Source organism: Strongylocentrotus purpuratus, unplaced genomic scaffold (assembly GCF_000002235.5).
Source record: "Strongylocentrotus purpuratus isolate Spur 01 unplaced genomic scaffold, Spur_5.0 spur5_scaffold_14, whole genome shotgun sequence".
Classification (NCBI taxonomy): Eukaryota; Metazoa; Echinodermata; class Echinoidea; order Camarodonta; family Strongylocentrotidae; genus Strongylocentrotus; species Strongylocentrotus purpuratus.
In genome coordinates this window covers 31951451-31976614 of record NW_022145599.1, presented here as the reverse complement: position 1 = coordinate 31976614, position 25164 = coordinate 31951451, and the positions used below count along the sequence as shown (strand labels likewise).

The 25164-nt window shown below is 37.9% G+C and overlaps 2 protein-coding genes across 3 annotated transcripts in view; one reads left to right on the top strand and one right to left on the bottom strand.

Annotated features, from left to right (window-relative positions):
- The first annotated feature begins 864 nt into the window (after positions 1-864).
- LOC593529 lies at positions 865-13770 on the top strand. The gene is made up of 11 exons (XM_030984753.1): positions 865-1197; positions 1879-1970; positions 2870-2979; positions 3530-3652; positions 5064-5233; positions 6350-6510; positions 7175-7352; positions 8426-8613; positions 9502-9699; positions 10653-10731; positions 11194-13770. The coding sequence occupies exons 1-11, from the start codon at positions 1110-1112 to the stop codon at positions 11349-11351; spliced, it is 1545 nt and encodes a 514-aa protein (XP_030840613.1). The 5' UTR covers positions 865-1109; the 3' UTR covers positions 11352-13770.
- Positions 13771-14758: 988 nt separating this feature from the next.
- LOC762517 (deleted in malignant brain tumors 1 protein-like) overlaps positions 14759-25164 on the bottom strand; it is a 71487-nt gene continuing 61081 nt past the window's right edge. For both annotated transcript variants that reach the window (XM_030984751.1, XM_030984752.1), the window contains 7 exons: positions 24001-24297; positions 22634-22960; positions 21647-21946; positions 20610-20798; positions 19820-20011; positions 17254-17365; positions 14759-16630 (listed from right to left, as the gene is read on the bottom strand). In XM_030984751.1, the coding sequence (XP_030840611.1) occupies positions 16417-16630; positions 17254-17365; positions 19820-20011; positions 20610-20798; positions 21647-21946; positions 22634-22960; positions 24001-24297 (1631 nt within the window). In that variant the 3' untranslated portion in view covers positions 14759-16416. The remainder of the gene's footprint in view (positions 16631-17253; positions 17366-19819; positions 20012-20609; positions 20799-21646; positions 21947-22633; positions 22961-24000; positions 24298-25164) is intronic.

Here is a 25164-nt window from a genome sequence, read left to right as displayed (position 1 = left end):
ATTGAAATTTAACGAAAATTTGACGGAGAGAGAGAGAGAGAGAGAGAGAGAGAGAATGAAAGAGGGAGAAAATGAGAGAGAGAGAGGGAGAGAGAGAGAATGAAAGAGAGAGAAAATGAGAGAGACAGAGAGAGAGAGAGAGAGAGAGAGAGAGAGAGAGAGGCGGTGAAAGATGATAGGACCGGCTATCATCCTTTCCCTATAATCAATGACCATTTATTCGAATTTCAATCTACAGTGTATTCTACCCGCCCCACCCCCTCCCCCAGACTAAAAAGGAGAAAATAACAAATAATTTAACAAAATTTATAAAATTGATAAATAAAATAAGTAAATAAATAAGTAAATGAAAAGGTGAATTAATGAATAAATAGTTGTATAGATCTAAATAAATTAAATCTAACAAAATTGGCCTACTTAAACCTATGATTGTTATAAGTTCGCCTCTCCGGCTCATGCAGCATCAAGCCTATGATTCGTTGAATTAAGTATACATTATCTTCTAGCTCCATGCATCTTCTTCTTCGTCTTCTTCTTTTTATTATTTTTCTTAATCTTCTTCTTAATCTTCTTCTTCCTTATTATTCTCTTCTTTATTTTAATTTACATTCCCCCTTTCCCACTTTCTCCCTCTTCTTTACTTTTCCCTCCCCATCCTCCTCCCCCCCCCCCCCCCCCCCCCTCCCCCCTAGTCCTCCTCCTCAGGAGGTTGGCGCTATTTAAAAGCAATCATTTGTGATGCAATCAAAATGATGCGGCACATTTTGAACGGGAATGGTAGCTGAGTCTCGAACTCTCCAAATTAAATACATGTGTTTATGCAAAATTTACAAACATAAACACAAATGCCGCGTAAGTCTGCATGAAAAGATTCATTTTCTCCCGAATCTGAAATCCGTGCGTGAAAAGTGCTCTGCCGTCGTACACGAAATGCCAAATTGCAGTGACCTGAGCGGTTGTTGAAAGTGAGTCGACAATTTTCCCCCTTTTTGGGCATAGTCTCGCACGTCATACTTCGGAATGTGAGTGACAGTGATTCATTCTTCACTGAGGCGTCGACAGAACTAAACTTATTTTCCCATTGCTTTCGTTTGTCAATTTCTGGAAAAATGGATCAACCAGAGCCAAAAGACGTACATCTTTACATTTATGATTTAACGAAAGGCCTTGCTCGTCAGCTATCCCTAGCATTACTGAGTAAGTTTCATCTTTCTTTTGCGATTTTTCTCAGACTCGGTCCCATACGCTCATAATTTTGTTAGTAAAATGTGTACTTTGCAATTATATTGTTGACATCATGTTGTCACTAGAAATGTCATGTTGTAGGTATAATTTAGCATGAATAGATGTTTCCAGTGTTGAGTAAATCAAGGCTAGACGGCGTTGTTGTACTTTCGCAATTCCGTTCATTCATTCAGTAAATATGGAAAGCCAAAGCAAAGGCTAAGCAGTAGACTCTAAGTGTAAGCAAAGAAAAGACCACTCGATATGCGCTCTTATCATGCTTAAAGTCACTCCAGCAAAGCATAGAGAGTCTTACATCTACAGTTACAATGCATGAAGTCTCTGCTTTGCATGATTCTTATTTCCTCCAAAATCAGGATTTGGGTATCGAAATAGATCTTTCCTTTGCATTTTATTTAATTTAATGAAATCATCATTTTTTTTAATGAAATCATCATGCTAAGTACATTAGCACAAGCCTAGCAATACAGGCCTCGGTATAGCCTAGGTGTTGATTTTTATAGTACTGCTGGCCTTTGAGCTTTGGTCTTGGCCTCAAGCGAAGCCTGGGCTGAGTTAGACAGAAAGAAATGTCTCTTTCTTCCATTACAACTTTTGCTATCATATCTTCTCTTTGTGTGATATCCTTTTCAGATAAACAAATTGATGGAATATGGCATACAGGGATTGTGGTCTACGGCAGAGAGTATTTCTTTGGCGGTGGAGGAATAGAAAGTTGCAGGCCGGTAAGTAGTTCAGGAGTTTAAAGAAAGATGTTGGAATATTACCCCAGTCAGTCCAGCAAGTACTGACATAGACCAAACAAGAAGTGGAGGTGTTGTGGTATAGTGATTCATTCACTTCACTCTCAATCTGAGGGTTGAGTGTTTGAATCTCAGACTAGCACACATGCCTTTTGGCAAGACATTAATCCACATTTGTCACTCTCCACCCAGGTGTTAACTGGGTACAGTGTACCTTGCAGGAGTCATCCCTTGAAATGCACTGTGTGTTGATTATGGCTGCCAGAGCAAAACTAGGGTAATAATATCCATCCTCTTTGGAAGCACATAAGGATATTATATAATAAAGTAATATGCGCTATACAAAAATGTGGTTTTATCATTATTATTATTATTATTAAGAAATTGGATTTGCTCAAATATTTAAGAATCTTCTAATATCATATAAAGTGAAACCTGTATATAAAGACTGCTCAAGGGATGCAAGAAAAGTAGTCTTTATAGGCAGGTGGTCTTTGTGTACATGTACAGGTTCCTGTGATACAGATTTCAATGATCAAATATCAAGGGTTATATTCATATACCCACTAAGTCTAGTTGTCAACTATAAACAAGTACTATAGACTATGTCATTAGTTAACATCTAGCCTAGTATTAAGTTTTATGAATAGGGGCCCTTGGACCCGTTTCACAAAGCCTCTTTGCAATGACAAATGGCAAAAATCAGCGACAAATCTGTCGATAACCAATCAGAAGCAAGGATTGATTTCAGTAGCTTATAACAAAAACTGTCATTTGTCACTGAAGACAAGTTTTGTGAAATGGGGCTCTGGGCTTTTTAGATAGGTAGTCGCCAATGCACATTTTGACTGTAATTATCTTTCTTGCTGTCAATGTTTTAGTGTGGAACCATCCTAGGACAGCCGACACAGGTGCACAAGATTGGATCCACACAAGTCTCCTACTCGCTCTTCTTGGAATATCTCGGAGAGATGGGCATGTCTGCATTCAGGTATACCAACAAATCAATTACAGATTTATGATGATGATGATAATGAAAGCAGTTACAGTGATAACAACGACAAAAATAGATAAATACTCTACTAATACTACTACATCTACTACTTTTACTAGTTACTACCATGACTACTAATTGTAGTTATGATTGATAATGATACTGATAGAAATAATATTACTACAAATAATTACAAAAAAATTTACAATATTAGTTATGATTTATTATGATAGAAATAATGTTTTATCGGTATTAATAATACTACTACTGATAATAATGAATATATTAGTTATGATTGATGACAGTGATAATGAATAATTATGATAATAGAAGAAAAAGACGATGGTGACAACGACGATGGTGATGATGGCAAGTTCAATTGCTTTATAAATATTGTTTGTCACACTCTTGCCCATTATAGGGGTTTGATTGTTGATGCTATGCCAGGGCAATTTTTTTCATGCTACGCTATCTCTCTCTTCAAAATCTTTCAAAAACATTTCTTTTTTTAAAATTTTGTTTTCTGCCATATTTCACCTACTTTTAGTGGAGATACATACAACCTGATTAACCACAATTGCAATAACTTCAGCAACGAGGTGGCCCAGTTCCTAACAGGCAACTCTATCCCAGCACACATCACCGATTTACCACAGGAAGTACTCAACACGTAAGTCTGCATACCGGTTTATATACCTCACTTAAGAAATCCAGCCATCTGATTGGTCGAATTGCATTCATAAACTTCAACTGTTCCTGTAAAATTCCCGGTAACCATGCATAAAACATTTCAATATTTTTAATAACCATGGTTATTAAAAAAAATAGGTCAGTCTCCATGGTTACCCCATAGGTTTACATGTTAAAAAATGGTTTGAGCGATGGAGGATACCATACGTGTGCGAAAAATTGGTCGGCAATTTCAATACAATTGAATCTCGATCGATCTTACCGACAATTTTATCTTGCATTGTTGACATGAAGACGAAAATTAACTCTCAAAAACAAAAAAACAACATCTGCCGATAGATCTTGATCTAAGTTCGTGCCAATATGCATTGCAAAAGTAAAAGAAGGGTCCATTTCATGGAGCTTTTGCGAAGCATTCATCACACGCGAAGCCGGTTTCAATCCATTTTAATGTATATATCGTACAAAACTGCCAAGCATGTTAATAACGCGCGATGGCCGAGAGGTCTAAGGCGCTGACTTTAGATATATCACCTTTTGTACGCAAGAGTTCGAATCTCATCTTCGACCAAAAAAAAATATTTTTTATTTTTTATTTTTTAGTCTATTTTTTTCGGCATATAAAAGTATTAATGACTGCTTTAATATTCGAGAAATAGTTGTTTTCATACGCTCTCGGGAAGGTTACAATTGGGCTATTCCCCTCGGCAAGCCTCGGGGAATAGCACAATTCTAACCTTCCCTTGAGCGTAATAAAACAACTATTTCTCTCAAAGCAGTCATTAATACTATAATATATGTAGTGTGAATCATTTCAAGTATTTCTCTCCGATTTAAAATGTACCAATTACCTAAAATTACAAATTTGTGTGCTGCTAGAAATATATCAAATTAACTTTAAATACTTTACCCGACATTATATCAGTTAACGGTAAAGGAGTATTTATGAAATAAAGAATTTCATAAAACAGTACACACAGATTCCATTTCGGACTATTTTGTGTGAGCGCATCAGGGTACATCAAGCAGTCTATTCACAGGCAGCCTTCCTGTTAATTGTGTACCGGTATTTAGACTTGCAGTTTATCTTAACAGAAAGAGAAATATGCCCCCTTGCCCTTGCTTTCAATGTCTGTCTCTCCCCTCTCTCTCTCTCTCTCTCTCTCTTTCTCCCTCTATCTCTCTCTCTCTCTCTCTCCCTTTCTCCCCCTATCTCTCCCTTTCTCCCTATCTCTCTCTCTCTCTCTTTCTCCCTCTATCTTCCTCTCTCTCTCTCCATCTCTCTCTTTCTCTCTCTTTCTCCCTCTTTCTCTCTACCCCCCCCCCCCTCTCTCTCTCTCTCTCTCTCTACCTCTGTATGATTCTCCCAACTCTCCCTTTACCTCCTACAGACCCATAGGTCAAGCGATGAAGCCTCTCATCGATGCTCTCGCCTACAATCCTACGGGCAACCGCCCTGACTCAGAGGGGGGTCCATCTGTCTACGATGCCCAAGCCAGCGGGGCAGGTGGCAAACCGCTGCCGGCCACTCAAACTGCTTCAACTTCTACTAGCACTAAAGGTATAGATTTGTTGTATGGATATTGCCTTTATGCTATGTTCCGATGGCATCAGCAGAGCTATGGAAACAAAATATCAGAATATACATGTATATTTAAAAATTGTGATACTGTTGACAGCTTTAAAATGTGTCTTAAAACGTTTCTATTTAGAAACAATTTCCATTGTTAACAATTGACTTAAGGAAGTATTCTGTTTGTATATCACCCTTCTCTATTATTTCATTTTTCTTTCCTTCTGTCCATTACAGCGCATTAGTTTGTGTGCTTCACTATGCTGTTGTTCTTCAAAGAATAAGGAATTTCATGAAGCTTGTAAAGCTATCTAGGGTGCCACTATAGTGTAACTGGGTTCTTAATTTGAACATCATGTATCAAAGCTATCTATAGAATTTACAGAACTTTCTAAACACTAAAAACTAAAAAGCAATGATTTGAGTGCAAGGTTTCTTTACCTTTTAAGGATAATTGGAGATCTTTGAGGGGGTAATGAATGTGTCATTAGTAAAAGAATGCCATTTGAAACTATGCACAATTAAATTTCAGAGAATAACTATCATTATTATCATCAACATCATCATCGTTGTTATCTGGAAACGAGGAGAGGTAGATCCTGTAATCCTTGGTCACTTCTTCAAGTATCTGAGGCATTGAACTACATATAGCTGGGGAGGGACAGTAAAAGCACAGACCAGTTTCATCAGGAAGGGTCGCAAGGCCAAAGCATCACTGATCGTGGTACAAAGACACTTCAATGGAATATTATTCAACATATGTTTGAGGAATAACCGAAAAAGAAAGATTTTCAAGATATTTTTAAATGCTTCAGTTCATTATTTTGGTAGCTTTACCAGGGGGCTGTTTCTTGAAACCGTCATAAGTTTAACTTTGTAGACATCCCATGAAACGTGTGTTATATAATTATAGAATTAACATGCATTTCTATGGGATATCCACAAACTTAGACTTATGACGGTTTCAAAAAACTGGCCCAAAGATGCCAGGATGGCATTGATATTCAGTGATATGTTAATAGTGAAATATCATAATTGATAATTAATTTCAAAACTACCCAATCCCTTTAATAGTGAAATATCATTGTTGATACTGAATTTCAGAATCGACAGAAAAGTCTGAAGAAGCCAGTAAACCCAAAAAAGCACCTGAAGCGACCTATAACGAGGAAGAGGAAGAAGACAACGACCTCTTCCTAAAGAAGTTGAGGGAGCGAAGGCAATCAAGATCAATCACAAGGCTTTGCCTCTTCAGAGATGGTGATGTAAGTTGTTTCATCATATATTCATCATACAGAAAATCAGAAATAGGTAGCATGTACATGCAGTAGCACAGACAGCAATTAGGTGTGTCTTTGTGCAGTGGTGCATTCACCTTACTTTTAGAAGTTTCAGAGATTTGGGGTTCAGTTCCAGCCTAGCACTAGTGCCAGTCGACAAGAATAAATATAATCCCTTGCTGGGTGCATTTTAAATGGTTGCCTGGCAAGAAGTTATTACTTCAGAGAGATTTATTAGCCTGTTCGAAAACTAAGTTAGTAATACTAGAGCACCTCTTCCTTTTTCTTCCACATTTTACTCCACTGCCACTTCTTCTTCTTCTTCTCCTTCTTCTTCTTCTTCTTCTTCTTCTTCTTCTTCTTCTTCTTCTTCTTCTTCTTCTTCTTCTTCTTCTTCTCCTTCTCCTCCTCCTCCTCCTTCTTCTTCCTCTTTTTTTTCTTTGTCTTCATATTCCCCATCCTCATCTTCTCCCACTCAATTTTCTTATACTTATGCACAAGTGAAGAGAATTTCCTTTTTGTATGTTTCATCTTCTCTTCTTCTCTTCTTCTCTTCTTCTTTTCTTCTTTTTCTTCTTTTTGTAGGAGTAAAGGAGCAGTGCTATTGATATTATTTTTACAATTTTTCATATTTCTGTCCATTTTGCAGCCAGCAGCATTCACAGACAGCATCAAACAGCACCTTCCTCAGAGCCTCCTTACTGCGGATGAGATGATGATCTTAGACCAGATGAAAGATGCCTTCCAAGCGCCTAGCGACAGTCTCCTAGACGATGACTGGGATAAAACTCTACCTCCTGTCAAACCAGACTACTTCCTGGTCATAGGTCAGTGATTTAACCCAGGGTGTCCAACAGTGCTTTGACGGGCATGTGCATATTCTTGATCCCCTCCTCCTTCTTCCTTCTTTCCCCTCCCCCCCCCCCCCCCCCTCCCTCCTCCACAAAACAAAAAAAGGTCAATGTATGATGTCTCTTATAAACACTTTTAAACAATGACTAAAACTTGCTATTTCCATCTCAGATTTCCCTACTCTCCATAACATAATATGGTAATGCACTGGTTCTTAATCTGGGGGGGGGGGTATAACATCCCAAGGGGGTCATTTTGCTTTTTGGGGTTTTCAACGAAGAAATAAATGGGTCATAAATGGAGCATCCTTCTGAATATACACCTGTATCTGACCATGGAGTTAATTAAGGTGGGGGGGGGGGGGGTACAGCAATAACAGCATGTGTCAGATGGGGATTTAGGTGAAGGATGAGTGAAAAGGTTAAGAACCACTGCTGTAATCCATACATAAAGAGTTTGGCTCCAAAGTTCTTGATAGAATTACAAGGATTTTTCTCTCATTTGGTATTATTGATTTGGAATCAACTTGGTCGGCTGTACTATTTTTTTTAATTTTTGAAATTTATAAATGGGACTATAAAATCACTCTTTAAAAAATTCCAAGGGGGTGTTTCACAAAGATTCAAAGTCAAACTTAACTCTTAAGTTGGACTTAAATATTATGGAGAGCCATATGTAGCCTTATTTTGAAATATATTCAAAAGCAAAAATTATTCTAGACTTTTCATAAATTTCACATCAAGAACATTCCCATGATTTCCCATGATTTCCCATGATAATATGAATGATTTGAATTAACATTTTATGCCTTTTAAAATAACTTTTACAAAAATATTTTCAAGGATTCCAAATGGCTTTCCATTATTGTTAAGTCCAACTTAGAGATAAGTTCAACTTGTGAAACACCCCCCTGGTGCCATAACTTTTTGGAAATGTATACCGGTAAGTTATTCTTAAAATCTGTGAAGGTAGCATTATAACCATCTTACCAAGTGCACCATCATGGAACAACATCCAAGATCTCCTACCATATCCTCTTATTCTCCAGGAAAGCTACTTGGTAGGACGGACCTACCCCCTGTGGTGCTGGTCCCACTACTCCAGCTCCTCCAGCTGGCCTTCCTCAGGGAGGACGTCATTGGTCTCCTCTGCACCAACGAGGACAGGACCATCATAGACTTTGTGAGCAGGGCAGAGGGGCAGCCGCAGAAGGTCCAGGTCGAGATCATTCACTTGGTGAGTAGGTTGTACAAGACACATGCTTCAGCCACTACTGCTCTGACAATAGTTGAAGTTTAAAGTTTGAAGTTTATTTATTCAAAAAAACAATTTTTTTTTATTTTTTTTTTTATACAAGCATTTAAGAGTAGATTACACACAACAACAAAAAATTAAGATTCCAAATCAAGTATAATGTACACAAAAAAGGTAAAAAGTTTCGTAATATATAGATATGACAGGCAAGGTAAAACAATGTAAAATGTGGGGAGCCTAAATAAAAAGCATAGCTTGTATGTGAATAGGCTCCCGTACTGAGTAACACAATATAGTAGGTTGGAATCTAAAAGGTATTATAAGAGGCAAAAACGAAGTAGTATAGTATGAGATTCTAGAGCTGTACAAGGAGAGTGAATTTGAGAAGAAAAGAAAAATAGAATAAAGAGTAAAGAAAATAGTATAATAGTGATAAGCAGGAGAAGGTGAATAAGGGAAGGAAGAGGAAGAAGAGGAAGACGAAAAAGAATTGGAAGACGAAGAGGCAGAAGAAGAAGAAGAAGAGAAAGCAAATTGATGAAATCAATGGCATTGTAAAATAACAAAAACAAAAGTCTGTATAACTTGTAGTTGGAGGTCTTGTGGTGTGTAGTGGTCCATTCACTTGACTCTCAATCCAAAACCGAAGGAACTTGGTGTTAAGATTTAACTGCAGAATATATGATTAATGGTGTGATTAATACTTTAATTACAGGATATGGATTCCTTGGCCCCTGTATTGTGTAATTACCATTTGGAATTAATGTGTTATTGAAACAAATGAAATATGAAAAATGACAAAATGGGCAGTAAAAACAAAAAAACATATGAATGAAAATTATAATTAAAATTGAATTTGCGTCATTTCAGCTTTGTAACATGTGTGCCAGCAGTCAAGGATACGCCTGGGTCATCTCGGAGAAAGAATGGAAAGCGCCCTCTGCCAACGGTTCCTCTACGTCTAATATGAAGATTATCAAGGCCATCGTTATAGCCATGCTGTTGAGTGGATCTGATCAGCTGTGCGAGGCAGCCGCTTCTCTCGTCTTCAACTTCACAAGACACAAGGTACATTGGAAAGCCAATCATGCAGAAGAAGGGGTTCAATCATTTGTAGTTTGCTAACTTCAATTTTAGTCAGCTTGGGTCTGTATGAAGGGTTTAAGATTTGTTTTCTATTTAGGTTTAGGGTAAGTACAGGTTAGTACTCAATCAAGCGAACTAAAATTAAAGTTAGCAACCTACAAATGATATGGCCATCGAAAGTGCGTTTCTCCCGGATTTGAAAGAATATTGATATATTAATAGAGATTTTGTTCAAATGAGTAACCTAACTATGATTTAGCTTTCAAGAGTTCATTTCTGTGGATGAGAAATGATGATGACGTATAAATTGAGCTTTTGTAGTGTGATAAGCACATTGAATGCTAAGCCTTGGCTATCTGAGCTGGAATGATGCCATGGAGCCCTTTACATGTAGTTAGTTAGCTTCAGCAAAATACGTATGGTACATTCATATTGCATGTAAGCACAGCTGCACGGCAAGAAAAAAAATGCAAGTGGTTTCAAAGAGGAAGTCCACCCTAATATTTACTTGGTGGCAATAAGAGTAGTAAATTAAGGGAAACAGATAAGTAAAACTTCAACTAAATCTGATCAAAGTTGTAATCTTTGAAACTCAAATTGACAACGATGTGACATATCTTTTGAGGTCCTTTCCTATTTAATCTGCACTGAAGAGTTTATTAAATTTCCATTCCCTTATTGAAAGGATAGATTTATTTGATATACAATTTATATTTAGAGGCCGAGTAAAAACATACTTGCAAAGATGATATCAAGGATTTGCTGAGTAGAAACTCTTGTTATTCTCTGTCTCCTCTCTATAAATATTGTAGGAAAAATCTTCTGGCTTCAGAAAGTCCACAGGAGTGGAGGAAAGCTTGCCTACTGAATCTTAAGGATGGTAGAAGCATAAATTACAAATCACATACATATATGTTCTCTGTTTATTTTTGCAGCTTGTAGATGACAACGCAGTTGATTTCGGAAGTGCTTTGCTGCAGGTACTATCCACAGGGGAGTTTTCAGAGCCAACAGGTAAGTAGTAGTCAATTCAAAGCATTAGATAATGACATTTCCAGATAATTTTCCATTTTTTTTACTAAAGAATGTCATTAACATTTTAATACAAGTTCAATGATATGATATATTAGCTAATATGAGGTACTTTCATAAACATTTATGTTTCTTATCAACCATTCATCAACTATCTGAAATATTGAATTTTATATACTTTGTTATGGAATGTCAATTTTGAGTTGGTTTTATGGTGGTGTTGATTTTTTTCTTTTTTTCACTCTTTTAATGTTGTTTGGCAGTAATGTTCTTACGTACCTTAGCTGCGCAGAGCTGGCTGATAATGCACATGTATTTACTATATGCACAATACCATGAACATGGGGAATACATTAAACCAGCCGGCCCTGCACAGCATTACTGTGCAATGTCCTTCAAGCTAAACTGGCTTTGTAATCCCTACCTCTTATACTCCCCTTCCAGTTTACTACGGCATAGGCTCCCTCTATGGTTTGATGGGGAACGTGGAGGTGCTTTGTCTTGCCAACGTGATGGGGTTCAACACGGACAAGTGGGTGGGGCTCTCGGACAGGATCAATCAGATTATCTATGACATGTGTCTTCTCCTAGAAGAAAAGTAGTCAGGTACATTACTCATGTCCCTTTAACCTGAAGTCAAACCTGTCTTTTAAAGGCATCGTTTAACAATGTTAAATCTGAGATGCACGGCCCTAAGTGTTATCAGTGTCTGTGATATGGTGTAATATTGAAGCCCTAAAAATTGCGCTTCAAATAATCATGAAGTGCCTCAAAACGTTAAAATCTTTGAGTTACCGGTTTTACCATACTCATTTTTCCCAAAAGACGGTTAGTGTTTTAAAAACTGTTAGAAAAACGAATGCTGAAATTTTTAATTCCAATCATAGATATCTTGATAATCAGACAGGCGATGGGCTTGTAAAAGTCAGTGGATTCATGTATGACCTAAAGGTTAATAATTATGACTGCAGCATGAGCTAAATCCAGGATTTTGTTTTAGAATCTGAGGCAAAGTTACCCAGTCCATTTAATAGCTGCCACCTGTCAATAATGGTCACCCATACTGCATCCCTCTCAAAAAAAATGTGTGCTGTAAAACCTGATAACAAAATTAAACTGATTGACTCTTTGTGTAGCACAAAACGTACAACCATTCGGTAAAAGGGTCTGAAAATCAGACTTTTACTTAGGTGATTGCAATCACTTACATGAAAGTTGATTCAACAACTAATGGTCGTTATTTTCCCACTTAAAGTCGTTTGCAAGCCCTTTCGTTTTGAGAGAAGTTGTAAATTGGTATTGTCTTTCAAATGCCGTTAGAATTTAACCTTTTCATTTTCTGGGCCTGCAAATGGGACATAGTACCTTTAATTAAGAGGAGCTTTCAGTTGGTATTATCTTTTGTTTACCATAGGATTTACATAATTTTTGTATTTTTAGCCTGCAAAAGGGACAGACTACCTTTAATAGACAGGTTTGACTGTATTTACACATACTGTACATGATGAATGTCAAAGCTGTATCCCTCCTTAAAGCATATGTTATAATATACATTAATATGTGATATACTATCTTCAGGGGGGGGGTCCATTTATCTGTGAAGCAGGGGGGAGCAAAATTGTTAATCAAAGGTTTACGCTGCATAGGATAAATAATTATTAATTCCAAAATTAAATTGTGTGTGTGTTTGGGGGGGGGGGGGGGCAAGTGTTCATTTGGAATAAGAATAAGCCCAGTTTAGGGGTACTGGAACAGATGATTACCTTATACATTTTTTCACAAGGAATATGCTTCAATGCTGAATTATCATAGTGAACACACAAATTGTAAGTTTTACTCATGAAAATCATGTAAACTGGATGTGTGTTTTTTTTATTTTAATGTTGCACTGTAGAACCCATTTTGTATTTCTAACTGGTTACCGGTAATGATAAAACATCAATTTTTCCATAGATTAAAATGAAATGTATTTGTAAAACTTTCAATGTAAAACAGACAATGTATGAAAACTGCTGAATTGATTTTAAAGGAAATCAACAATACACTGTATTCATGCATGTCTTTGAGCAATACTAGTACAGTTTGTATTTACAGAAATGTGAGGATATTTGGGTGGCACAGGCCAACACCAAGTTTTCCACTTAATAATAATAATAATAATAGTGGATTCTTATAAAGCGCTCATATCTGTCAGACTTGACAATCCTGATGCTCCGCAATCATTACCCCAGCCTTAGCATGGCTGCTATTACGGCTCTCTAGTATTTCAAGAAATAAATTCCTGCCAGGTACCCATTTACCTCACCTGGGTCAAGTGTGGCAAATGTACATGTAGATTGATGTCTTGCCAAACGTCAGCTTCTACTTGTACATGGCTCGATGCTTTTCAGTATGTGTACCGCAGATAGCTACAGTGTATCAGGAAGCTTTTTGAATAATATTTAAACTTTTTGCTGCTTTCGATAATCCATCGTAAGCATGTGTCAGGATTTTTTTGTCTACAGCATAGGAAGAAGGAAAGAGGAAGAACCCATGCAAATGGAATGGAATATGTTATTTATTTTCTTGAAAATGGGTACAATTATGGGAAGAAAGAGTTACCAGTAGACAAAGTTTTTCTGAAGATAAAGAAAGACTACTGTAACTAAAGCTAACATTTCTGAACATATTCATATGACAGACAGTTGGTTTTAAACAGGATTATAATTCTCCTATTTTCTATTTCCAGAAGTATTATTATGAAGACTGCTGTATTCATGGTGAACGTTTTTTATTTTTTCCCTGATTTGGTTTATGAACCAAGAAAATCTTGCAGATTGCGATTTTGTATTGTGTTTCTGTTACAATTATGTCATAAATCGATGATCTACGCATAGATAGAGATTTGGGAATGACTCTAAAGGGACGGTGCATCATGATTTTCTAAATGTGTTTGAATTTGTTTTGCCTACATTCTAGCAATACTTAAGCAATTCAAGCTATAAGCAATTTTTTATGTGCATGAATTTTTAAGTTCATGCATGAAATAATAGTTATGCCAAACAGATCTTAATTGTATATTGATCATCAAAATACTTTTTTTCCCTCCAAATTATGGACGTACATGTATGTTCATGACCTAGCTCAAGTAGCAAAACCTAGTACGTGAAGAAAAAAAGCCCATCAACTTCAGGTGATCTAATATTCATATTCCGTGATTTCATTTCACTTTACTTACATATTGTGTTTATTCTAATATTCAGGATTACTATAAGACTCTTTCTTAATCAAGGCATGAGAAGTATTTCTCTCAATTCCTTTTTTTAAACAAAATCAACAAGTCATTGTTTGGAGAAAAAAAGTCATAAATCCTTTCCTGTAAAGCAGTTTTTTTTTTGAGACAGGCATTTTGTTTAAACGAGCTAATACATTGATTAATGTTTTATTCAAATACAACTTTGCTACGTAAAGGGCAATTTTATATTTCTATTGCAATTCAAATGTCTACATTTTTAATTTGAACAATGAAATGCTATACTTATTTAAGAATTCTAAAAAAAAAGTTTATACGTTATTTTGTAAAACATTATTTATAATGAAAGAATGTGAATAAATTGTATTTATTGCTATCAGTTTCGACAAAATCTTGTATTTCTGGTACATGTTTATTTGCTTCTTCTAAAGAACTAGATATTGTACGAGAGACCGACTATCGTCGGCTCTCAAATGGCTAGAAAAATAAGAATCAAGGATTTTGTATTCTTGAAATGGGCATTTGAACGCAATGTACACATATGTACCCTAAATGTACCTGTTATCATGAGTAAGTTTTCTTTTGATGTTTATTTTGGATTTTACTTATCATTAGCAAGGACGCTGAGTGTTGTAAAAGATTATAACCACTACATTTAGCTTAAAGTTTTGAAATGACCGTCATTCAAATCACTTCCAACAGAACAAAACAGCGTCACTACATTCTAGGAAAGTTAAAAGAGGAAATTTATTTTCAGTCACCAAATTGGAAGACCAATTTTTTTTTTTAAATCTTATATTTATAATCTAGCTGTCACATTATCCACATATCCTTGTCAAACATAGATGTACAGTTGTTTTTAATTCAGATGTGGATTTAAGAATATCTAACACATATCAATTTCTATACAGAGAAAAGCTGACAAAATTAGTACCAACGTAAAACGTAATTTAATAACAATTTGGAATGTATAATAAGGAATGTCTTTTCCCCAGCCACATACTAACAAGAACACCAGTACTTTGGCTCACTTTGTTGGCCTCCTTGCAGTCTTATACTGAGACAATCAGCCCATTAAGTATTAAGTATATGGGAATAGGAAAATTCAGTACTCAGCAGGTTAACTTTGACTTTGGTCCTGATTGATGCAAAGCCAAAATTCTAAAGTGTACCAATCACCTTTAAATATCGGTAAAATACCATTTGTCTGGAATCTATCAAATCAACCTCGAAACAATTTACCTGGCATTCTATAGGTAAGCATTCAAGGAGTATGAAGTATACAAAAGATAACATGAAACCCTGCGTATAGCGCTTGCATGGAACCCAAGTTGGACCTATTCTGTAGAGTGCGTGCACATGCATTAACCAGTCTACTGAACAAGCATTTTACTGTTCACTTAGAATGTACATAATTGCAATATCTCTTTGAAGAAGTAATGTTTCAAGCTGATATTTCGAATATGCCGTTATAGCCAAATGGAACCCCTTACATCAAAAGAAAAACATGTTTTTTTGATTGGTACATTTTAAATATTCTCTTCAGAACTTTTAGATGAAAGACGCTAGCTTATAAAGTCCTTCCGGCATTCTTACTGCATCCTACCATGACAGTGAAATTGATCAATAACTATAACTAAATTTATTCTGCAAAAAAGATTCTGTCAGATACAGCACTAATATATACATATCTATACATCTTCTTGTAAAATTGTACTTTTTTCTCTTGTATACCGACAGATTTTACTTTAATAAGCTATCCTCTTTTTCTGTACATGTAAGCTCCTACATGTATCTCTTTTAATACTCACTTTTGTATTCTTCATTTTTATTTTTACTGAACTCTTTAACTGTCATGAATGTTGGAACATCAAACACAGCTATTGCAGAACTTCTGAGTAATGAGAGACTGAAGCAGTACCCAGTATTGCTGTAACATTTACAAAACATCCTAGCAAATCCAGTGCTATACAGTGTATATAGAATCACCAAAGATACGTCCAATTAACCTTTACTACAAACATACAATCACGACTAACGAAACCTGGAATTTTCAAATTAAAATGAATCGTAACAAGATTTATGGAAGATTTCTCTGTGTAACTTCATAATTTCAACAATCATTATTCCTGTTAAAATCTATCAGTCAAGTCTACAGCCTTGTATGTGCATGTAGACAAACTATCCAAGTATCACCATGCATAAACTTCTACATCATTATCATTTTTACCACTATCTAGTACAAAGAAAGTTCACCAAATATTCCACTCCCCTCTTTAACTCTTTATCTGCTTTCGTTGACTAATGAAACATAAAGACGACTGCCATAGTCAACTTTTTTGTCACATGTATGATGTGTATGTACAATATACTTCAAAACAATGTAGCAGTCCGTTGCAGATAAAGAGTCGATATCCTACACCTGAAAGTAACTATTATGTAATGAGGGGTTTGACGTCACTGAAAGACTGCATCTCGGCCGGTGAAGGCGGGGGAAGCCCGGTGGCCTCCGAGCCCCCTTGGATGGGAGGGTCGTCACCAGAAGGGTCGTAGCTGGGATTGGCATAGTTGACGTTGGAGAACTTGCTGTTGACGTTCTCCATGTCGATTCCCTGCGGCTGCAAGGCCAGGAGTCGCCGACGTCGATGTCTGTAGAACAATAATGGATGCAAAAAGGAATGGATTTGAATTTTGTAGATATTCTGTTCTAGTCTTTGTGCTCAAGCTTAAGGTCTAAAAAAAAGATGTTGTACTGCCCTTTAGGTGCCAAAACATAGGTCGGTCGGTCAGAATTTTTTTTTTGGTTTTTTTTTGTTGGTTTTACTCCCTCTTTGGGCTGTTATTTCTAAGTAAAAATGTTAAAAGCCGACCATAGATTTCAAGATTTTTGGGTCGGTCGCAAAGGGTATAACAACATCTTTTTTTTTTAGGCCTTATGTGTAATTTCAGTATGCTAGGTCGAAATACGATGCAATATCAACACTCGAAAGGTAACACTTTGCACCAATGGTTTGATTAAAATCATAGCATCAAGATTCAAAAGTCCTTTTACATAACTATTTCACAACAAAATTTCATCATCCAATAATTCAACATATAGATGATTACACTATACCGTGCCATGTAACTCCCAATCTACAATGTACAAAATTATTCACCATATTTTCAAGATTTTTTTTTGCTCCAACTTCCATTTTTCAATTATTTATGTACCGGTATTCACTCTATGTTGCTTAGCAAGGTTGCAGCTGTTCAGAATTTGAGATACTCACCTTTGAATTAAAACGACGGCCACGATTATGATAACGACGATGATTATTGCAAGTAAGATACAGATGAGAAGAATGATGTTGAAACTCCTTGGTCTTGAACCTGCTCTTGTACCTTCAACAACAACAAAAACAATCAAAGATAATCAGAATCCTTCGCATGTAATAACTGGCATTATATACCTCACTTAAGAAATCCAGCCATCTGATTGGTTGAAATTGCATTCATAAACTTTAACTAATTCTGTAAAATTCCCAGTAACCATAGTTAAAACAGTTCTAAAATCCCAGTAACTATGGTTACCGGGAAAATAGTTCAGTCTCCATGGTTACCCCATAGGTTTACATGTTAAACTAGATGGAACTTCGACTGCGCGCAGTCGAAAATGATGCCTCCGTCATAGAGCAATTTTACAAACCAAAACAGAAGAAATTTTTCAAATTCAAGTTCAATTGTAATCCATTAACAGGTTTTCAGAATATTGTGATTACAAGCTATTTTTGCATACATAATGAGCCCATGACCTTTGACCTTATGAACCAAGAATCTACTCAGTTCATTGGCTCTGCAAGAAACATACATGACCTAAGTTGGCAGGAATCCATCAATCGGTTCTTGAGATAACGCGATCACGAGCTGTTTTTGCATACATAATGTGCCCTGTGATCTTTGAACTTTGACCTTGTGACCCCTACATCTAATCAGTTCATCGGCTCTGCAAGTAACATACATGACCTAAGTTTGGCAGCAATCCATCAATCGGTTCTTCAGATAACGCGATCACAAGCTCGTTTTGCATACATAATGAGCCCTGTGGCCTTTGACCTTTGACCTCGTGACCTCAAAATCTAATCAGTTTTTTGGCTTTGCAAGTAACATACATGACCTAAGTTTGGCAGCAATCCATCGATCGGTTCTTCAGATAATGCGATCACGAGCTCGTTTTGCATACATAATGAGCCCTGTGACCTTTGACCTTTGACCTCGTGACCCCAAAATCTAATCAGTTCATCGGCTCTACAAGATACATACATGACCAAAGTTTGGCAGGAATCCATCAACCAGTTCTTCAGATAACGCGATCACGAGCTCGTTTTGCATACATAATGAGCCCTGTGACCTTTGACCTTTGACCTCGTAACCCCAAAATCTAATCAGTTCATCGGCTCTACAAGATACATACATGACCAAAGTTTGGCAGGAATCCATCAACCAGTTCTTCAGATAACGCGATCACGAGAACGGGACGTACGTACGTACAGACGTACGTACGTACGTACGTACGGACGTACGGACGGACGTACGGACGGACGGACAACCCGAAAACATAATGCCTCCGGCTACTTCGTAACGGAGGCATAAAAATGGTTTGAGCGATCGAGGATACCGTACGTGTGCGAAGAATTGGTCGGTATTTTCATACAAGACAAGACAATTCCAAACAAGACAAAAATGGCTAAAGAAACTGTCCCAAGATTTCAACTTATCAAATGCAAGACTCGCTGACAGCAAGAACAACAAAAAGGGTACATGAAATTATCCATAAACATGTTAGTTTAGTTGCTGAAAATGGAGTACCAGCATAGACGTACACCAAAATAGATCTAGTTGTCAGGGTGTCTGATCGCGCACCCGATGTTGTGTGCTATATTCTTCCCATAGAGATTACACGCAATGCAGTCTCTATGCAGTCTACGTGCATTGCGTGACCATGCAAAAAAAGTCAAGTTTTTTTTTCAATTCGAGATTCAAACCTTTATCTGTTGTGATCCTGAAGGTGATACTCTATAAGTGAGGTGTCATATGAAAGCGCAGGTTCTTCTCTCTATTCCCCACAGGGCCGGTCCACCCCCAAAATTGTAAAAATATCTTGCTTAGACTAGAATCTAGATCTAGTCTACTCTCAAAGATACACTCATAAAAAACAACCATGCAGATAAACTAGAGAAAGGCCAAGGTGGTCATTAGTTGCCTCTTTTGTTTTTGGCATATAAAAGTATTAATGACTGCTTTAATATTCGAGAAATAGTTGTTTTTATACGCTCAAGGGAAGGTTAGAATTGTGCTATTGCCCCGAGGCGTAAGCAGTCATTAATACTATAATCTTGCCCTAGAATGTAGATTTTCCACTATGATTTTGGCCTTGAAAATATACATATTTTTCATTGTAAAAGAAAAATGGTTGCATGCATTGTCCCCACCCCCCCCCCCCTGCTCACTTCCTGGGCTGTTCCTTCCCACCCCTCCTGCTCTCCCTCCCATTCCTCCTTCTCCCTCTTTCCCTCCTCCCTCCCCTACTCTCCCTCCCCCCCCCCCCCCCCCCCTCTAATCTCTCTCCTCCTCTCTCTTTCTCTCTCTCTCTCTCTCTCTCCTCTCCCTCTCTCTCCTCTCTCTCTCCCTCTCTATCCCTCTCTCTCCCTCTCTCTCTCCACATCCCTTCCTCCCCCTCAAATCTCTCCCCTCTCTATCCCTCTCTATCCCTCTCTCTCTCTCTCTCCATCTCTCTCTCTCTACACTGGTGTACCCAATACAACTGCCACCTCCAATATGATCCCTCGATGCACTCACCTGCTGTCCGAGCACAATCTACGTCTCTCATGAACCAGGAGCCATCCTCCAAACATTTCCAAAGAACCACCGTCTCCGACACGGGTCTATTATCATCACAGTATACCATGATGGTCTCGGTGGGTTTGAAAAGGGTTTTAGCTGTGTTGAAGATAGCCCCTGAGGGCGGGCTGGGCAAAGGACACATTTGTCCTAGAAACGAAAAAACAGGAAAGAAATATTGAAATAGTTTGAAGTGGACATAAAAGAGTAGGACTGAATGAATACCCTTTTTTCTTCTAAAATGGCTTTGCTTTTACATTTCATTTGATTGCATAGTAGGTAGTTGAACAGTTCTAATGAAGACTTTCCTACGGATCATGCAGTATTTTACCTCCATTGCTGTTAATGTCATTTTCACCATAATCAGCAACATTTTAATTTTCATCCATGTACATGTGGGCAATATTTTAAAGAATTCTTTTTTTTTTTTTTAATATTTATACATCTTGATTCTACATGCATGGAGTCTTGAGGCTCGTTAGATGGTCACATTAAATTCAATCGGCATTTCAAACAATTCACATGCAAGAGTTCATAAACATTTAAGAGACTACATGTATGTTGTCAGTTTGGAAAATTCCTCCTTCCTTCCCTCCTTCCCTCTCAACCCTTAAACTTTGAGCTTGTTTATCTGGCCACATTTAATTCAAGCAGCAAATTGAACAATGAAGCAACATGCAAGTGACGTTCATGAATATGTCAGAAAAACTAAATATAACCAGAGGCAACAGCATATTTGTCAACTTACTATCTATCACAGCGGGAGGAAGGCAGGTTATTGAAGGTCCTTCCCAATGTCCTCCGGGCCCACAGATAAGGGTGATAGATGCTGAGCCATCGATGCAGCTGATATCCAGCCCCTCTCCTTGCGCGTAGTTCACCTGCGTCACGCTGATGTAGGACCAGCGAGATATGTGAGGAAGATCGCACTTCAAGTCTGTCCAAAGATAATTAACAATCATGGTACTTACAGGTGTATATCTGGAAATTTGTTAATTTCATCCATATAAATTGTATTTGTTATCTACATCTGGAATGTGCTATCTACATTCTGTGAATGTGCTATCTACATTCTGTGAATGTGCTATCTACATCTGAAATGTGCTATCTACATTCTGTAAATGTGTTATCTACATCTGGAATGTGCTATCTACATTCTGTGAATGTTTTATCCACTAGTATTAAGTCTGTTTCTTCGATGCTAGTTTATCTTGCTCACACAGACGTTGATATTAAGTCTGTTCAAAGATGAGAAACAAATGTCATTTCACATATTACAATCAAACCTGGTTTTGTGACCACCTGTCTACAAAGATCACATGTTTTGTTTCCCTTGAAAATGGTTTCTCATTGAAACATGAACTAAAGGGGGCCTGTCTACAAATACCACCTGTCTGCAAAGACCACTTTTTGTGCTTCCCTTGGGCAGTTGCTATATACAGCAGGTTTGACTGTATTAGTATTAATTTGGAGGAAATATTTGCTTTTTAACAGAGAGAGGGGAAATGCATGGAAATGGGTGGGACCCCACATGATATACTCACTGAAGATGAATTTCTATTTAAGCGGGACTGTATAACTTGTATCTACTTGCGCCCTCTATATAGCAAACAATGCCTAAGCGAAACCCGTTGATCCCCCATGATCCCCTTTTTTGTATGTTAATTGAGAGCTGATTTGATGAGATAACCACCTGCCAGTGACCATGCAGAGAGGTCTAATCCCTCCTGGCCAAACTAGTGCAGATAGGTTTTAAGACAGATAAATCTACTGAAAGCTACTGACCTAATTCCCAGCATTCAACGCCTGCATCCTCGGCATGGGTGCAATCGTGAATCTTGTTGTGAGGGCAGTTAAACAGCGATGTCTCATTGCCAAGGCAACCAACCTCATCCAGGTAGATGGTGCTGTAGGTCTGACGCATTCCTGACGTGTCGATGACCCTGCGGGCCGGGCCAAAGCCCAGCATCCGGCAGACGACCTTGGCATCTTGGATGTCCCAATTGTCGTCACAGACGGTGCCCCACCCCCCTCTGTACACCTCCACGCGACCGTTGTAAGGGCTGCTCCCACTAACCAGACGAACTGACATAGAGTGGATGAATAGAGATATATTAGGTTCATTTAGTATTTTCCTCATGGATACTTATTAGGCTCCTCTCCAATAATTGCAGTAAGCTGAAAACTCAGGATTTTTATTGTACTTCATTTCTCAGCTTTCTACATCAGTATAAATGCAACATACAACTTTACACTAGCTGTACAAATGACTGTTTTGTTGCTGTTTCATAGTCATTCCTAAACAGTTATAATAAATTGTACTTGCCATTTTAAAGCACATAACAGCAGGTAGAACAAAATTAAAACGTCTACAAATACTTCATATCATATATCAGGTGATATTTAGCATAGTAGTACAATATGTACGAGGAGGCATTTAATTATTAATATAGACGGATAATGTTTTAAAGCGGGAAGGCACTACTTGTATCTACGTGCGCCCTCTATATAGCCAACAATGCCTTAGCGGTACCCATTGGTCCCCCATGAACCCCTTGTTTTTATGTTAATTTGGAGCTGATTTGATGAGATAACTACCTGCCAGTGACCACACAGGAAGGTCTGATCCCTCCTGGCCAAACTAATGCAGATAGGCTTTAAATACTTTTTCTCTATAGGTGGGAGGTCAATAATATTTTCAGGAAGTGACTAATATTAATCTTACTGCTCATAAAAAAATGGCTACTCCAAGATTTCAACAATTAAACTCACTTGGAGGAGAGCAGATGATGCCAGCATCGTTCTTATGGCTGCAGTTGTGGACCTCCACCCCACTGCTAGGGCAAAGGGCTATGTTAGCCTCCAAGCCTGTACATCCAACATTGTCCAGGTAAATTGGACCCGTCCCAGTCCCATAGCGTGACGTCCCCTGGATGGCCGAAGTCGCCGTGGCGTAGCCCAGCTGCCGACAGATCACGTTGGCGTCCGTCTTGTCCCAGCTGTTGGAGCAGATCGTACCCCAGTTGCCACCCAGGCCGATCTCCACACGACCCTCGTAGGGGTTAGCCCCGCCCACCAGCCTGATCTCCGTCCCCTCCTCTGTATATTTAATCATATTTGATTTGAAATATCACTTGATTTTGTTCATTTTCAATAGATATCTTTAAGATGTTAAATTCGTTTATAAAGACCCAATAACTTACAAAACATACACACACACATAAAAAAAAGAGGTAAATCCATTAGAAATATTTCTAGTATGTTTTTCAGGAATTTATAGGATTGATTTAAAATCAACAAATAGTACTTCAATTTCACTTGAGGTGTTACATGCTCCCTTTAAAATGGTCTACAGCAAGAAATTGTCCACCCTCCTCAATGAATGAGACGTACATTGCAGCTACCTGGTTTTTTCAGCACCTTAGGATAGATTGATCAACTACTACGGGTAACTCTTTTTTTTAATTTTTACTTGAGGTATAAATGTTACCATTTATTACCAGAAAATTGACACTGTAACTGATACAAAAGATGAACATTGCAGACAAGGTAGATGTGCCGTGGTCTAGATCAGAGGCGATGTGGTTGAGTAGATATATCACCGGACTATGGATCACGAGATTCAGGGTTCAAGTCCAGTCCAGCTAGGGCACCAATGTCCTGTGGCATGACATTGATCTACACTTGCCACTCTCCACCCAGGTTTAGTAAATGGGTATCTGATAGGAATTTATTTCTTGAATGTTTTTAGCACTTTAACTAGGCTTACGCTAGGGTGATGATTTTACTTTGTAGTTTCCTTGATAGATACATGTGCAATATACATGTAGCTATTAATAATAACAATAATAATTTGGTGGCTTCTTTATAGCGCACATGTCCTTCAGTTTGTGACGCTCCTGGCGCTGCCCAAATTATTACCCTAGCTTAAGCAAGGCGCTCTAGCATTTCAAGGAACTAATTCCTAATTAACATCACATGGGTTGAGTGTGGCACATGTAGATCAATGTATTGCCAAAGGACATTAATGCCGTGGCGGGACTCAAACTGCAGACCTTTTGATCGACAGTCCGGTGACATACTCACTCGACCCCGACATAACACCTTACTGTTATTATTATTATTATTATAAGACCTACCTGGTAAAGAGCACACAGCCCCTGCATAACCAGTCGTGCAGTTATCGATAGCCTCCATGAAGCAGATTCCAAGGGATCTCTCATAGCCCCCGCACGACGGCCGATGGTAGTACAGTCCTTCGGGCACCCCAAACATATGTCCGGTGGGCGCCTGGCCCACTAGGCCGAGCTTCAGCTGGCTGCAGACAACCCGGGCGTTGGACAGGGACCAGCCGTCCCCGCAGAAGCCCTTCCATTGGTTGTTGACTCGGATCTCGACACGCCCTTTGTAGATATTGCTGCCACCCACCAGCCTCACTGTCAATGTAGTGAACGGGAAAACAGAAAATTCAGGCACGATGCTTTTTGTTAATAATAATAATAATAATAGTGGCTACTTGTATAGCGCACAGGTCCACCTTTCGGTGCTCATGGCGCTTAGAAAAGAGTACATGTAACAGGCATAAGAAAGACAAAACAATAAACCGAAAAACAAATTCAGAATTCTCCTAGACATAGTAAATTAAAATATTGCAATAATTACAACGAAAGAAACAAATAGGTTTTTAGTTGTAATTTGAATGTTTCTGTCGATGACAGTTGACGTAATTTTAGAGGGAGCTTATTCCACAGTTTTGGACCCATGGCTGAGAAAGCCCGTTCACCCCAAGCATGTTTTATTCTGGGTGTATTAAGTAATAGTGTGTCTGATGAGGAGCGAAGACTTCGTGTGGGGTTGTATTTTGAAACAGAGTTGCTCAGGTATGCAGGGGAAGAAAGAGAGTAAACTGAATGATGTACAAGTAACATAATTTTAAAAATAATCCTTTTTTCAACTGGCAACCAATGGAGAGAACGGAGAATTGGTGATATGGAATCAGATTTCTTAGTGAATGTTAATAAGCGGGCTGCAGAATTTTGAAGTCGTTGCAGTTTTGTGACATCTTTTTTTGGAAGGTTACAGAACAATGAATTTGCAAAATCTAAACGAGAAGAAATTAAAGCATGAATTAAGATCTCAGCCGCAGGTTTAGATAAACACTTTCTTATGAAACTTAGATTACGTAATTGGTACCTTACACTCTGTTGAACATGTGTTATGTGACTACGAAAGGACATTTCCTGATCAAATATTACACCCAAATTACGAGCTGTTTTTGATGGAGTGATGCACGTTTTTCCAAT